Raw genomic sequence first — 17,454 nt, 5'->3', positions numbered from 1 at the left:
TTTCAAACATGCTTTGTTAGTCTTAATGTTGGCAGACATTAGACTCGTGTACTTTCTTCAGCTCAGTGTTTGTGAAATGCCGCCCATGTTCACGATAACTTTATGATAATGATATGGTAATGACGGGAATCAGCACCGTGGACAGCTCTCGCGCGTCGCTCCGCCCCTCCACTTTCTACCGGCTGCGTGCCGCGCGTGGCAACCAATAGCTGCCACTGCTTCACTTGAGCTCCGGATACAACAGCGTGAGCCTCAAAGAGCCTGTCCACCTAGAGAGGAGAAGGGACCCTTACTCCGGTATAGTGATGCGAAGCGGGGCTCTGCTGGCTAAACAACACTTCCATGGGATAAAACCTTCCGGTCACATTTAACCGCTAATTGTGTGTTGCACGAGGACGAAGCAATGCTCTGGTAGCGCGAGCGCGAATGACACTATTGCCCGTGTATTTGTTTCCCAAAAGATATTCGGAGCTTATTTGGAGGCGCTTAGACATTGAACAAGTTTTGTTTGTTATTTTCTCGAAATACATTTGAGTCTTTTTCTTGGAGCATCCCAAGCCGAGGACGAGATGGAGAGCGAGAAGTACTTGCCGGAGCTTATGGCAGAGAAGGACACGCTGGATCCGTCTTTTCAACACTCCCTGCGGCTACTGGATCAAGGTAAATAACCGTGGTTAAATACTCAAGTAAACAGTTTAGCTGCGTGGATACAGTGCGAGTCTAAAGCACTCTGTTCAGGTTTAACGCTTGGTGATGGGCTGCAGGCTACATGACTCCAGCAGCCCGCCTACTTCAAGTTATAAATAAGAGGTTTGTGGGTCTACTTACAATTTCCTGTTCGGTCACACTAACATAGCGAGGTCCTTTGAGCATCATGGCTGCTTTCTCAAGTTGTTATTAAACAAATGGACCATGTGAAGCCTCCCTGAAGATCTTTATTTATTTATATATTTTTTGGTGGGGGAGGTTGCAGGTTTGACTGCCCTTGCTAAATGTCAAAGCTCTGAGGTTAACAAACTTAAATGACGCCTTTAAATTAGTATTTTGATGCTGCTTTTTATCTGACAGAAACCTGGAAAAATACTTAGGAAGGTAAACAATTATCAAATTAACATCTGCGAAGAAATATTGCAGCTTTATCATAGTGCATATTGTCAATAAGTATAGCCATCAGTTTCTAAATGGAATCAGCAGTGAAACACCATTTGACATCTGACTTTGCAGGCTGCTGTCATCCCTATCCCATGCAGATGTGTGTAAGCTGTGATGGAATAATCACACTTTTATTTAAATGTACATGTGTGTCCTCCTTTGAAGAAGTGGACGTGACTGAAATGGATTCATGAACGGATGGAGCAGCTCGCAGACTGCTTTAATTAATCCGTTGCACAGCCTTCCGCTTTGAAGCTGTCGGAATTTTTGCAAACACTCCTTCAGACGTAGCCCCGTGGAGCTCCTCATGTGGGAAGTGCGCTGTTATAGCATCCAAGTGCCTCTTTCAAGTACCACTCATGGGCTCTGTCTAGAGTCTGGAAGACTGTTGGCTCTAAAAACGACAACACGCAAAGAGCAGCTGCGCTGTAACCAACTCTATTGCAGCCCTAGAAGCACGCTGGTGTTTCTTCAGTGAGCCGTGTCCCCTCTGGTCACTGCCTCCCAAACTTGGAACATCAGGAGATCCTTAAAAGGGTTTCCAAAGAAGCGAGGCAAAGTGAGGCATTGATTTAATTTTAATGTTGTTTACTGGCTCGGAGTTGACAAAAGTGACAGACGAGATGGAAATAATGAGACTTATTGAACCTTTCATTTGAGTACAGCGTTCCTGCTGAAGTCAGTGATGATGAGTCTATTTTGCAGTTTATTTAACTCGAACTTAAAATGTAGAAATGGCCTGAAAAAATGACAAATTACCTTATATGTACACATATACCCCTATGTGTTTCTATTTAACACATTCAAAGAAATGTTTTGAAAGATATGATTTGGCGTTTGTTTTTTCCTGAAATGGATCACACAGCCGAAAAGAGACAGGAGATGTTGTGAGAAGAGAGCGGGGGATGACACGCTGCAAAGGGCCGAGGTCAGATTCGAACCCACAGTCTCTGCGACGAGGACACAAGCCTCTGTACACGGGGCGCGCGCGACATAACCACAAGACATCCGGCCCCCCCGTACACGTTTAATTTTTCAAGACCAATTTTCACGTTTAGCAGTTTCAGGATTAAAGTTAGCAATCCGTTCGTATCAGGGACTCAGTGTTTGCAGTTCAGAAAACTTCCTACAGAGAGTTAAAAAAAAAAAAGAGTCTGACGGAGTGATAGAAATGTTCTGTGACCTGCCTCTCTTACGTCTCAACTTGGGAACAAACTGAAAAGATCTCTCACTAGCTTCTTCCAAACACGGGGTCATTAAAATGCCGAGTACTCAGTTTAAAAAGCTGCTGCTGGTGCTCGTCGAGCTGGAATGAGGAAAGGATTGGCCCTAAAATGATGTGAGTGTTATCGATGGTGAAAGCAGGTTGCTGATTTGTTGAATGTCGATGAAGTGATCGATGTGGCTGGCTGTGAAATGAATTAAGATGATCAGTTCTAACACAATAAATCCTTCCAACTGTATTTATTCATGTCAATTTGATCTATTTTTGACTTTTAATGTGCTCATTTGAAAACCTTCTTTGTTTGGGAAAAAAAACCAAGTAAAATCCCACCTTCATACAGCATGTGATCACTTTTTAATAGCGTGATTTCCAGAAACTGTCCGTGTGCTCATTGAATCTGCTGCTGTTCATTCAGTGTACGTTGGAGTAATGGATGTAATGGCCTGACACTATCAGTTGCAGGTGGAGTCTCATTTGAAAGAACAGAGCGAGGTTAATGCATCTTTCAGCGAGCTGATTCACGTACAGTAAAGGTGAATGTATTCAAGTCGGGGAGGGAGATAAGGCTGTGTTTTACTCAGCACTTTTTGATGTCTGCTGCTTTTATGACTCAAATCTGGGTTACTCTTTTCTCCAAGAACACATATTCACCTTAAAAAAAAAAAAAAAAGAGAATGGAATACTAAACACCAGTTAAAAGCAAATCATTTTCTCCTCTGTTAAAATACGTTATCCACATACCAGGCTCTTCTTAGTGACAGTGAGATTGGCCTTTTCAAAAAGTCCAGCAGAAGTGATGTAATATTCAGAGCATGAGGCTGCACAGCCGAAAAGAGAGTAAATGTTTCCCCCTGTGTTTTTTTCATTTTAAATGGTTTCATGTGACAGCAGCTCTCGATGTAACGCGTCCAAAAAAAGTTAGTTTTGTGATATATTTTGGTGAGGGCTCACGCTGCAGTTGGACACCATCGCGAGCGGCAGAATTAATCCGTGACATTTCATGAAGTAAGCAGAACTCTGCGGTGCACAAAATTTGGCCGAAACAGTCTGCCACAACTCCAAAACTGTAAATACTGTTATCTCTCTCTTACACAACAGATGGAACAGGATGAGGCTTAATAGAGCACTTCTTCTGCCATCTTGCTGATGAGTTCTGGACCTGATTATGCAATTGGCAGGGGATGCAGAGAACACAGCTAGAGTAACTGGAGTTGCTGCATGCAAGCGGTGACTATGAGATTATTCCAGGTCCGGAGAGACTTCCATTGAGGAGAAATTAGGGGAGCGTTGTGTTGTGAGCTCGGGGACAGGGGCGGGCTGCTTTGATAAGTTTCGGGTCGTTCGCAGTGCTCCTCTCTCAAAAGGAGCGCAATCTCTGCCGCTGCGAAGAGCCTCATACAGTCTGCAGGAAAGACACGTGGAGCTGAAGCAAGCCAAAAATAAGAGGCAGGCAGGACCAGCAGCCTGCATGGAATAAAAAATCCTCAGCAGAATACTAATGACAGGCTTCTAGGTGCAAAAACACCTCCGGAGGCATGAAGTGCATCTGTTATTTACATGAAATCAGCGCTGCTCGGCAGAACACGGGGGCACGAGGGCTGCAAGCAACACTTTTAGAAAAAAGAAAGAAGGAAAAAAAAAAGAGGCAGTTACACCATTTTGGGAGGAGAAGTTCTTCTTGACCTTGAGAATCATAATCCTTAGCTGTCACTTTGTATTTAAAACCTTCGATGTGGGAAAACTCTGGACTATTGTTGTCCTCTTTCCAAACTGAAAACTGGCTTAGCTGCGTGAGCAGGTCATCGCTGGAAAGCGAAAGAAAAGACGAGTGGGAACATTTTCTAATAAATGTTCGCTGAAGTGTTAATGAATAGTTCTTTTACCTTAAAATGCAAAGGAAAAAAAAAGCACAATTTGAACACTATAAACTTGTAACATTATAACCTGGCCCTTTACAGTTCGCCGTGTGCTGGCAGAGTGCAAGATTCAGTTTCAAATGAATAATAAAAAAAGAAATCTTGAAATGTAAAAAAAAGTCTGAACGTAAACAAAAGCTGAGGCTTCCATGGAGTGAATGCGTCAGACAGCTTTGAATAATTCTGTTAAAATCAACCTTAAAAAAAACAAACAAGCGGGACATCGTTGTTCATTTTAAGATTATACAAATTCAATTAAAGCATTACAAATGACTTAGAGCAGAGAAATACTAATGTAAGCACTGTACAAACAAACAAAAAGCCTTTATTCTAATTGCTCATAGAGTGGTACATATCCTCGTTAATATTATTTTTATCTCTGTAATTATTCCAGCTGTGAAGATGTTGTGCCATTTAAAGAGGAACGAGTGTTTTTAAAGAGTGTGTGGAAAGTGAAAAGTCACCGTCTGCCCCAGATGGATTCTGTTTGTTCAAGAGGAGGCCGTCGAGCAGCGTGCGGCCCCGCTCTGAATGTTTCAGGACCTCTGGCCCAGTTTGAACGTCCTAACCTCCGCGCTGCACACACGCGCCACATCTAGTGCTTTTTAATTGGATATTCCACAGCAGGAGCCCGGCACAATGTTTGCATTACATTAGCTGCCTCAGCTAGCTTCCCCCCATAAAAGTAAAAACAATAACAAAAAAAAACACACACACACACATTATCGGCACAAACTGAGCAGGTGTGGAAAGGCATTCCTATCCTCCGATGCCCCATCGTTAATTCATACATTTCCATCTCATCAACAGCACAGTGGGGTATTTTTAGCCGTGCTCGGGTTTTGCCTCGAGTGCGAGCAGTTCCTGGGTTAGAATGCCCAGAAGTGAGCAAAAATAAGCTCTGGCAGAGGATCAAAGGCAGAGATATCGTTTTGTTGGGGAAACAGTGCTTGATAGCGATAATGATCTGTGGATCCGCGGCTGGCCGACACGCTGAGCCACACAGTGAGGTGGAGGCGCAGCCGCAGCTCGGGGGAAACCTCTGTCTGAAGCGGAGAGCCGGCGAGTGATTTGACCCGCTCGTGTAGTGAACTTGCAAGTGAACTGTGAGAGGGCAGACCGGGGAGCTGGAGAAAAGCCGCTCTGCATTCAGACAAGCGGTGGCAGGCTGCGGTGCTGTGGGGGAGAGGTGTTTGCACAGCTCTGTCTCTGCTCGGCTACAGCTCCCACTGGAATCAGCGTAGGCCAGGACTGATGCAGGCAGACCCCCAGCTATAAAAGCTAACAGCTCCTCGTTTACAGACGCGACAAGTCACTGGGCTGCATTGATTTCACCGCTAATGTGGGATGCATGTTACAGCGGCAATAATGAGCAGATGAAGCTGTGCTCGAGCTCTCTCTCAGACACGGCGCTTGTTGTGCTTTGTTATGGTTAAAATGTCAAACCTGGAATATTAACATGAGTCATCTGTGTTCTTCTGGGTGTAAACAAAAAAAAAAAAAAGAAGTAGCATACCACTTTTGGAAGAAGGCCATTTGCAGTCATTTCCAGCCTCTCCTGGATGAGCATAATTGGTCTAGTCCAACAACCAGAGAGTCGCAAAACAGAGATTATGTTGATGAATAAATAAGCAGTTTAATGTCTGACACACTGCATGTAACATAGTTTCATTTTCACTCATTTTCAGCATCCTCAAGAAAGAAATGCTTCACCTTTTCAGCTGACCGCACCATATTTTAAGACACACACAAGCCCGGGCAGCAACAGTGTCACAGGTTTGCTATTCCTGCGACGTCTACACTAGGTGTTAAACATGTCGGCTGTGTCAGCTGTACAGTAAGATAGCTGCACTATACGAAAGGACCGTTGTGGTTGATTGGGCCTGTCACCACCTGGTTTCTGTCTAATGGATCTACACGTGTTCTGTGTTTTCTCGATAGTGTAGACGGGGTGATAAATGAGCTGGATCGAGTTTTCTTCCAGCCCCTAAACGTCTGTGATTTGAAGCATCTCGTTTGAGTTCTGCAAGTTCTCAATGGAGTTGACGTCAGTTCTGCAATGTAGTAAACATTTGAATATGTGCCTCACGAGGTAAAGTAATCAACAAGTCAACGATCAAGCATTGAAAATGGCAAAAACAGCAGATTTAGACTAAGCTGTAATATTAATCAGTAAGATACGACAACAAGAACATATGAAAAACACAAATAATATTGCATATTTTGTTTGACAATATCAGGAGAGATTGTAGAAACAATCAGATCTTATTAAAAGCTGCCACTGTGTTTGGTCTTTCCCTGTATCTGTAAAGGGATTCCATCATGGTCCATTCAATCACCATATTTCACTGGATACGGTCTCCACCTGGTGCAGCGCTTGCCTCGGGCTCAGCTCGATCACTTTCTGTTGGGGCTGTCAAATTTCCATGTTCAACATGCTGCCGGGGTAAAAAAAATAATGCTGCATTCATATTTCAGATGCCACAAAGACGTGCATTTTTTTTTTTTCTGCATGCATATAGCCGAGGGTCGGTCTCAAGCCGTCTGCTCTGACGGCTGTCCAAGAGGAGACTCTCGATGAAAGTGGCCGTGCAGCCAGGGCAGCTTAAATAATGCAAAGTGCACTTGTTTAGGCAGCAGTGTGCAGAAAGCTGATACTCGGAAAGTCTTGTAAGGTGATCATTTAGAGGTGTGTGTTGCTAAGTTTTTCATGTTGCTGAATATGGATGAAAACGCTGCTTCAAAAATAAAACTTTGCTTTTATCATACATTAATCTTGAGTATTACCTCCAATCCTTTTTTTTTTACATTTCAAAAACATAGCCTAAATCCCTTTCAGCCAAACACGTGAGGAAAAGTTGCCACAACACCAGCTTTTTTAAAAAACTTAAATATAGTGTTTGTTTCTTTTTTTTTATTATTAATAATTGCAAGCAAACTTCTGCAGACTTTCTACATTGCAAAAATGTCAACTTTTCATGAATTTGTATGATTTCGACCACGCTGTTTCTCTTTGGCTCATGACGGCGTTTGATCAGAAACATCAAAGTGGAGTTTCCTTAAAGCTTTGGTCCTCTTACATTTGATCTATCATTAAAATAACATACTTTTTTTAACGCTTTGTTTAAATCAATATAAGTATCAAATCACTCGACAACCATTTATACAAGAACATCAACACTTTACTTTGCTTTAACAAGACCAAGAACTTCTCAGATGTGGCAGCTTGCTCAGTTGCCTTATGCTTCAAAATATGACTCTCTGGGTCCCAATCTGGTGTCAGTTTTTTTTTTTTTTTTTTGCGTGCGGCCTCCACAGCCAAGTTAGTGCGTGTAAATATCCAGCAGTCTCTCACAATGGACCTTAAAGGAGAAAAGGTTTTAGATTTAGAAATGTGTAAGTTTCTGCTGTGCCGAAAAGAAAAGTGAAGCATTGGATTCACACAGGAATCAAAGTCCCGTCTCTTGAATGGAAGACCTGTGTTTGTTTAGCTCATCCAAACCCAAAGTCTGTTACAGAAGACTTTTATGTTCTCCTCATTATATCACCAAACTTCAACGGCACATTGACAGATAAGATAAAAAAGAATCTGTAAGAACTACAGGGGTATGTGAAGTGCCACATTTGGAATGATTGGGCCCCTGTTTCCTTCTTTAATGAGTTGGATTGAGAATTGAATGAGGACTTTCTGTACTTTTTCCTTTTATTGGCTGGTAAGACGCTTTTAATTGAGTCTGCCGACCAAAAATAGTGTGAGACACGTCCAGCAGGCATTTCAGATCTTTAATTGCTGTAGAGATATTGAAAAGGGCCCATGCCATCACCTAGACAATAAGGCCTTGGCTTTGGCCGTCCCTGCAGCACTTACAGAGAGCCACTAATAATCATTTTATTGGGTGATAATGCACCCTGCAGTGCTGCCCGAGACAGGACCAAACATGGACAAGGATTACCCTGGATTAGTTTGATACAGTCTGAGGGGTTTCTTCTGCTTTTCAATCTGTTTGGTTAGCCCGAGGCTGAGAGACAGAGCGAGATGGGGATGGAAAAATGAGAGAGAGAGAGAGAGAGGGTTTGATGGTTCGGCTGGGCTGCAGAGAAAGTAAGAATCTCTTTCCTCGGGGAAAGGTTATTTGTAAGGAGGATTGTACTAAAGTCAGTTACAAAAGGGAAAATGCAATCTCAGAGGTGGGGACAAAAAAAATCATGGTGGCGAATGTAATGTGAATTGAAATAGAAGAGAAAAAAAAGAAGTTATGCGATGGCTTGTCAGGCGTATTTTATACATTAACTAAAGTCTGAAAATCAAATGAAGAAACTCTGAGTGTCGGTTGACCTCTGCATCGCCTCATTCTTTCATTCACCCATGTTTACTCTGTTTACAGGTGAGAAATGAACAAGTGTTGCATTTCATCTATGACTCAATTACTGTCAGAGCTGATGAAACACAAGTGTGATTTTTCCACTTCCTCTGATGATAGGAGCGCTGGAAATTCATTGCATATTCATTTTGACAACGATGGAAGCTTTCCAAACATCCTTTTTTTAATATGAGCAGTCTTTATTTCTGTGTCAGTTTAATAGAAGAGGAGTGAGACGTATTTACAGCCTTTTAATTGCTCTTCTGCGGGTTGCACTGAACTGTAATGTTTGAGCTAATATTTGACTGTGAGGCTTGTTTATATTTTACTTGAATGGGGTCCTTCTCATGTCCCCATTGTCCCCCCCCCCCCATGTCTTTTTATGTGCTTGGCACCTCTATAGAGTGGATTGCACTGGATTAGCTTCTCCGCCTTCCCAACTGATCCGATCCATTTTGTGTAATCCAACTCAATTTAATTATGTTTATCGTTCCACCTCGCCGGTGCCGAGGAGCAGCAGCACACCTCGCCTGAGATAAGCCCGGGGACCTTGTGCCTTTCTGCTGGCAGAGTGTCTGCCTGAGCCTGTTGCTTTACAAACAGATGGTGTAAGTCACCTACCCTCCCAGTAAATACGATGTTAGGCACAATATTATGATTCAGAGCTTCGCCTCAAACATCTTTATGACATGGAATAAATATCCAAGGTGAAGATCATAACCTCCTTTTTTTGTTGTTGTTGCTGTAATGGGAATTTGTAACGTTTAGCATCCATCCCTCGCCCCCTCTGATCTTTGGAGAATTTATGTTGCCGCTCTATATACGGCCTTCTTTATTACTTCACTGGGTCTAATCCTTGGCATTAGATTTCAAAAGCTCACAATAAAAGCCTCACCATGGTATTTTCAAGCTCTCTCTTGTCAGTGGGCTCAAAGATAGCCTGACCATGTTGAGAATTTGACATGTAGCAATTTTTGCGGCAAACAGTGTTATTTTTTCCCCCAAGTTTAAATTTATTTATGCCTTAAGGGGACTGATGTCAAAATTCTATCTGAATTTCTAAAAGGGTGAAAAATGCCTGAAATCCAGTCTCAGACTCTCTGAGTGTGTGTGTGTATGTTTGTGAGTGTGTGAGTGTGTGAGTGTGTGTGTGTGTGTAGTTGACTATACTGAGCAGCAGATGTTACAGGCCGACATGTAGTGAGGATGGAAGGAAAAGAAGAGACCCTGCTCTGTTTACTGTTCTGAATGCTCCTCTTTCATCTGCACCCCCCCCCCCCCCCCCCCCCCCCCCCCCCCACACACACACACACACAACAACTCACCTTAATCACCCGGAGACTTTCAACTCGTTCTAATGTCAGTAAAGACGAGATCGATCTACTTCTTTCCAGTTCCAAAACAAATTCACTGATTTCAGTGCTGATTCTGATATTTTTTACATCAAAACTAATACTGTTACTACTATTCTATTAACTATAATACTATACTATACTCTTCATACTGTTGTTGTTTGTAGTGTTTGTAATGCTTTACACACTACAAACACACCAAGTATTGGATCGCATTGTGCAGACTTCAAACAGGAAGTAGCAACAGCTGTCAGGGTTTTCAAATTAAATCTTTTAAACTCAAGTGTAAGAGTTTGACTTTCGATCATGTCAAAGGAGCGGTTCCATCTCGTGTGAACGTCGTCATGGAAACTATACGTCAACATAGAAGATAAAAGCCGTTTGGAGATAGAAGTCATTTTGGAGAGACTGAGTTTGATTGGCAGCTGTTGGTAGACTGCTCTAGTGTTGAGAGAAAAAAAATTCAAATAGTTTGTTGATGTTAAAGAAGAATACAGACTCCAACCTCTAACCAGACCCAGTGACTCATGCCTGTATATTTGCTGGAGATAATGACAAGCAACAGACCTATCACAGATAAGTGGGCGGGACCTCACTGCCAGAATCTAAACTTAACGTCCGCCATCTTGCTTGGGAGCCATGCTAACAGGCTCTTTGGAGGAAGCTGATAAGAACCGAGGGTCTCTGATATGGACGAAGGAGATTTTGAAGGTTTTGTGCTCGATTCGGATGTTCGTGTCTCTTTCTACGAGCCGCAGTAAAGCGGCGCCCGGGAGAAATGTTACTGTCAAAAGTTATATTTGAGCAAAGAGCTGATGTGCAATAAGTGCATGAATAAAAAGTATGTGAACATTAACAACACACATAACCGACTTCAGCAGGTGTTTCATTTGTATTTTTACAACTCTGAATGACGTTTTCCCGATGTTTCCGACACCACGTGAATGCACCATAAACTCCTCTACTTCAGCGGGAGTGACCTGCAGTGCTGTGCATTCTGGGGGTTGTTGTCTTTTATCAGTCAAAAAGACTTCTGCTGTGTGCCTTTTCTCGGTCAAGAAGTCACCAACTTCAAAACTTCACATGGTGAACTTTCCCCTCTGTGAGCTGCAGCTGAGAGATGCTAACTTTTTTTCCCCAGCCTACTTACTTACCGTAAATTCCGGACTATTGGCCGCACCGGCTAAAAATAGGTAAAAAAATGTATTTGTACATATATAAGCCGCACTTGATGATAAGCCGCAGGTGTGAACGTTATAACAAGAGCTATTTACACAGAAAGACGTGACACAAAGACATTTTTTTAACTTTTAATGAAATACGTACTACTGGTAACATCCGCAAATATGAAGCCTACTGTAAATCCTTTATCAAACAGTGTCTGTAACGCGGCTGATGAAAAAGATGACCGTCATATATATTTCACAGGAAAAAGTCCATCCATTCACTGCCTCAGAATGACTTCATTACTCACTTCCTCAGTCTCTTTTTCGTTGTCGCTGTCAGTGTCAACTTTACGTGCAGCAGCTCTTTTAGCTTCTTTGACAGCCAGGTCGATCGCCTTTAACTTGAAAGCTGCATCATATGTATTTCTCCGTGTGTTTTCCATGATGAGGGTGCGTGCATAAAGCGCAAAATGACTGATATTAAGATCCGATGTGACAAAGTCAAGTGTTTTTGCGGCACAAGCTCATTGTCCCGTAAGAAAAATCCATAAATAAGCCGCATCGTTTTAAAAGCCGCAGTGTTAAAAACCGCGACAAAAAGTAGCGGCTTATAGTCTGAAATTTACGGTAACTCTTCACCTCCATGAAACTGAACGTGTGTTTGGCTCTTCATGCTGCATACTGTGTGTAATCACCCGACTTTTAGCATGACGTTAGCAACATACAACACTACGGGGTCACGTGACGGTTCTCTGAATGAATAGGAAGTATCCAGTGTCTGATACATTCATTGTCTTCCTGTTTATGCTGTATGGAAGAACTGATTGGCTGTATATAATTTAATTTATTTCAGTTGCAATAAACGTGTTTTAAGTCAGTCATATATTTTTCTCACCTTTGAAAACTGAAAAGAAACCAACGCTTTGGTAGCGGTTGGCATACATCTTGAGTAATGAGTAAGAGTGGTGGGATAACTTCAAATGTTAAGAGCAACGTGTGTTTTCTGGGTTTTTGGAGCAGGGAAAGAGATCTTCCAATGTTCATATAGAGGAGAGGAGAGATGGATGCTCATTTAGCACCACAGCCAGGAGACCTTTCCTCGTGTCCTGCTGGGCTGCTTGCTTCTCTGTGTCTCCCGTCTCTATTTTAAGAGCCTCGTATTAAAGCCTAATTGTGTTCACTTTTTAGAGACATGTCCTTGTCTTTCTTGTGCCGCTCTCTCTGTCATATTTTAACAACCGAAATCATTAAGAATAAATTATCACACCAAAACACAGCATGTAGATTGTGTTGAAAAAGTCTGCTTTTCTACAGACTTTCATCACGATCTCATTGGCTCTTCTCTCATTAATACAGCACTGCGACCAGATGCAGCCTGCGTATTGTTTTTGTCAGCCTATTATCGAGTCACTGCTGCCGCTGTAAAACATTCATTAAGTCTTATAGACAATCCATAAACAAGAGGTCAAATAAGGAGATATGACCCTCATAACAACAGTTATCCACTCTCACCTTGGTGATAAAATCCGACCGGTGCCGCCGTCTACTTGACACTCCAGCCGATGGCTCACATATGCGCTGCTTCACTCTGCCATTTGGCAGCACTTCTTGTTAAAAAGTGAGACCCAGGATTCGTCCAATAAGAGGCTTGTTAAAGTTTGACCTGGAAGTTGATCTCTGTCTGTCTGCTTGTTATATTTCTGTCTCTTTCAGCAACCATCATTAGACCGCAGGAAATGTTTGGTTCAACTATTTGGTCTTCTTTTTTCATTTTTTTTTTGTATATTCTGGACAAAACATATTCCCTGCAGCAGAGTCCTGAGGAGTGCATGTCCCCTGATAAAGCAGCAGATTGGCTCATTATACTTTATTTAAAAGGGACAGATGTTCAGCAGGAGGAAATTAATTGGGTAGAGCCATGGAGCTGTAGTTTCTTGGTATTTGTATGTTACTTAATATTTAAATTAAAAACTTAATACAAGACGTTTTTTCGAACAATACCTGAGGAAATATAAACACTTCAGATAATTATGCTTGTTCCCAATGCAGGAAAACTTTCTTTCACTTCTCACAAAGAACGTCTGAATAAAATAAAACAGATGAGGCTCTTTAATAAATGTGACTTATTCTCGGAACTCATTTGCATTTTTACTCTCTTTGGGCTGATCCAAAATCCCCGAACTCAAATAGGTGATAGAACATGTAACAAGTTTCAGATTGCACAAATACAAGAAATGAAACCATCAAACACAGTTTGAAGTCTGAATGATAAGCCAATATTCTTGACTTCCGTAAGTGTCAGTACAATCTAAAGAGAATAAACACACTATGTTAGTCTCTTTGAATTGTTGTTGACTTCACTAGCTTTGCTTGGGCATTAGGTTCAAAGCTCATCGGTGCCTACTGATGACACAAAGCTTCAAATATTCCCCTGAAAAAAAGGCTTGTTGATTCACTCTCAGAAAGGTGGAGGATGTAGTTTCAACAACATCACCATGGTGTTTGTTGGGGACTATTTTCAGAGGAGGATTGATAGATTTTTGCTGCACTTTTGGACCTTTCACACAGCAGTACAGCAAACATTAAATTTACTCCAAATAGTGGACATAGTGGTGATTCTGTATTCCAAAGTTTCAAGGACTCAAACGTGGGCGAAACATCAGTTAAGACGTATTGTTTTTCCCAAAGTAAAACTCAAGTCACTTCAGCTACAGCTATTTAATACCCAGCTCATTCATTAGTGACAGAAATATAACCGCTCAATTCTCCTCTGTCATACGTAATGCATCTCAAGCGAAGATGATTGTAATTACAGCGAGCATCCAGTCCACACAGCTGACGCCTCCTAAGCTGGTGCGTCGATGGGAGGCAGCAAGAGGTGAATGGATAGAAATCAAGTTTATAGATCTGTGGTTCACACGCACGCACCCACCCTTCCACAGAGGGGGGCAGGGTTTTAATTGCTGTCTGACCAAGGTCTGTTCTGTGTTAAGATTGGCGGCGTTGATATGAGGGGGAAAAAAAAAAAAAAAGAAGGGCAAGGCATGGTTTTCTTTCTTTGTGGTTGTTGTATTGACAGCTTCTCATCCTGGACGAGCTGATAAGAACTCAGGATCCAGGGAGACACCCAGAGGAGTGGATTGCATTTCAGTTCCAGGAATCAGACCATTTTTTTTTTCTATTCTTTTTTTTTTTTTTTTTCCGGAACACTCTTAAAGATCTTGGGTCAAATCCAACGTCTGAGAAGTAGAGAAGGAGGATGAAGTCTTGCAGTAATAATTTAAAGCTCAGGGAGAACATACCAGAGCAGGTGGCGTGCATGAGCAACACAGCTGTAACCTTGTAACGTAGTCGGAATGAAACGGCTACATGCTCGACGAGCATCTTATTCAAAATCAATGAGGGCAAGTGCATTGATTTACAAAACAAAACACAAACACAGGGGACCTCGATGCATAGGCTGCTTTTACAATGCTGCTTTGTTTACTGGCGTCTCTATTTTTAGTACAGATACATATCTGATTTAATGAAGCATCAGCTAATTAACACATTTCACAAAAGGATGCTCTTTAAGATATCCTACACTAATGTCTAAAACACACTAGACTTTATCGTCATTATTTCGGCTGATTGCAGTGAGTTAGCATTTTTGTTCTGTGTTAGTATATAATGTTTCTGAAAGAGCTTCAAAAACATCCATTTTGGGTTGCGATACTATTCAAAATCTAAAGAGATCAATGACTGCATGAAAAAAACTTCTGCACTATTGATACTGGTAAATCTGTTGTTTTTAATTCTCAAAAAGTGCAGGAAAACCCCTGCATAGAGTCTCCATTTTGTGTTGTTATCATACTCAACTGCTCTGGTCCAGTCAAACCAACCTGCGTGGCAGCTTTGGTTTGAAAAAAGACTAAAGATAGATCTATTTGAGATGTTTTCGTACCTGTCGATAGCATAGAACACTCATGTATATCGTGTTGTTCAGCTCTTTGCGTCCGGTCTGGACAAACCTCCATGTTTTAGAGCAGCAATCAACCAGTCAATGGGATGCTGCCCTTTAACTGTCTGGACAATGAAGAGTGACAGCAAAGAGTTAGAATAAGAGAGTATCATACGACAAATGTCGGAGGTCGCACTCCAATCCGTGATGACGTTGAGGACTGTAGCATCCCTGCATGGGGCGCACACTCTAACCAAACTTAACACAAACAACGAAACATGGAGCTTTGTAACCCAAAGTCGCCGGTAGTGAAAGAGAATTCAGTAATGGTCCATCCAAATTCACAAGTCGTTAAACTGTTGTGAATGTATTTGTGCATTTAGACGGTGTAGAGGAGTTTTACCAATATTGATTCCTGAGGATACATATTTTTGTTGGCATGACTTGAGATATCAGACTGGATATGAATGTTGTTTGATTTGTCCTTGAGTTTTGAGAGCAGAGTCTACTGAAGTTAAATTCCTCGTGTGTTAAACGTACCTGGTCAATAAAACTGATTCTGAGTTTAAAGTTCTGGTATCGTGACAACCTGTAGACTGACATCCCACCAAACACTTCTTCCTTTGCACCTCTACACAGAGGTGAAACCCGCCTTGAAGCCTTGAAAATGGGCAGTGCTGAAGGACAAATTGCACAGTGTGTGTCACAGATCTCACTGTCTCGCCCCCGCTGAGCTCCTCAGGTCGCCCGGTGAGAGATAATTGTGACCCCTGCTGAGAGGGAAGAGCCAAACTTACAGGAGCCCTGTTCTGCTCATCGCCAAGCTTCTCGCTCCTAAATTAAAGTAATCCTATCCCCATCATGTTTGTCTTAAACCTCTCCCTGTTTAGAAGTTGTTACAAGAAGCAGGGAGTGCCCTGAATAGATTCACTATTCATTTCCTTCCCTGTTTTTTTAATCAAACTATGCAGGCAATATGGCCTGCCATTCCCATTAGAGAAACATATGTTGTGTCTTATATTCTGACTTATACTATTTTCAAAATATCTGACCTGTCGTCCTTGGATTTGTATTAATGAAATGTACTTCTCTATGGTATTCGATTTGTAATGACTAATCCCTGTTTTATAAATGTAGATTTTTTTTATGTTAAATTTTTTTTTTTTTACAGATTTATTTTGGCATTTTGCCTTTATTATAGAGGGAGGAAAGTAGACTAGTCGGAAATCAGGCAGAAAGAGTGGGGAGAGACATGCGGGAGACGAGCCACAGCCTATACACGGACCTGGGGCCGCCCGCGTGAGGACTATAGCCTCGATACATGGGTGCGCACACACTGCCGCCGCGCCACCAGCGCCCCATTTTCACTTTAAGTATTGATTAAGCCTCTGTGAATTCTTCCAAACAGAAAAAAAACAGTTTTCCAAAAGGGCCATGTGACCTTAAAACCCCCGATGATCAGAAGACCATTCCAGACCAAAATAGAAACTCAGGAGAAGGACAGCTGAGCCAGCCCTTTCATAAGAGCCTGTTCACTTACAGTCTGATCATATAGTAAGGTTATGTATTGGTCCTTTAAAGATCTGCAATTATTACACATGCATGCCTACTTCTTATTGTTGCATGACATTTTCTGTTATTTCAAAATCAAATAACTGCAATGTATTGAATTGTTAGCAACAGTAAATGCTTTTTATTTATTCGACTGTAATATACATGTGTGTAAAACACTTTGATTCACTCCATCTTTTCAGATAGTTTATTTCACTTGGACACTCCTCAGAACTAATATCTTATACTGTTTTCATACAGCTCATCTTTTGTGAGCGCATTGAGCACAACAAACTCCTTCACACTTCCACAGTCCAGCACATCCCATTTGTCCTCCCATGTTCTGCTGTACTGCACTCGCACACCACCTCTCTCCACTGCACCAGTGCTGCTCAGCTCCCCATCTACCTCCTGTGCTTTCCACATAACACAAATAACCCCCCTGGCAATTGGTAGTGTCTGCCTCATTATCATATTTATTTAAAGTATAGTATGACCCATTTCATTCCAGCATTGGTTCCTCTCGTCGTGATTGAGTAGTCCCGTATTTAAAGGGAGTCTCCAGAGATGCTGCTGTGCATAATGGGAACATTACTATTAAGTATAGTCACAGGCTTGTCCTTGTCATTAAAGTGAAAAGAGAAAGACTTCCTGTGTTCCTAACAAACGTTGTTTTAGTTTACTATGACTTCATTGTTGCTGATACTTACAGTCTCGGAGCTGCAGACAGTAAAAAAAAGGAGCCCTCGATCTTTCAATGTGGGAATACTGGAAATCCAGCTCATCCGATC

The 17,454-nt window shown here is 41.9% G+C and overlaps 1 protein-coding gene across 2 annotated transcripts in view; it reads left to right on the top strand.

Moving 5' to 3' along the window:
- Positions 1-209: 209 nt before the first annotated feature.
- khdrbs3 (KH domain containing, RNA binding, signal transduction associated 3) overlaps positions 210-17,454 on the top strand; it is a 116,174-nt gene continuing 98,929 nt past the window's right edge. The window contains exon 1 of one of the 2 annotated variants that reach the window (XM_079368139.1): positions 210-660. In XM_079368139.1, the coding sequence (XP_079224265.1) occupies positions 570-660 (91 nt within the window). In that variant the 5' untranslated portion in view covers positions 210-569. The remainder of the gene's footprint in view (positions 661-17,454) is intronic. The other variant, XM_079368138.1, reaches the window with a different exon arrangement.

The sequence above is a fragment of the Symphodus melops genome (genome assembly GCF_947650265.1).
Source record: "Symphodus melops genome assembly, chromosome: 18".
NCBI lineage: Eukaryota > Metazoa > Chordata > Actinopteri > Labriformes > Labridae > Symphodus > Symphodus melops.
The sequence above is the reverse complement of the archived record's forward strand: the minus strand, read 5'-3'. Positions and strand labels throughout refer to the sequence as shown.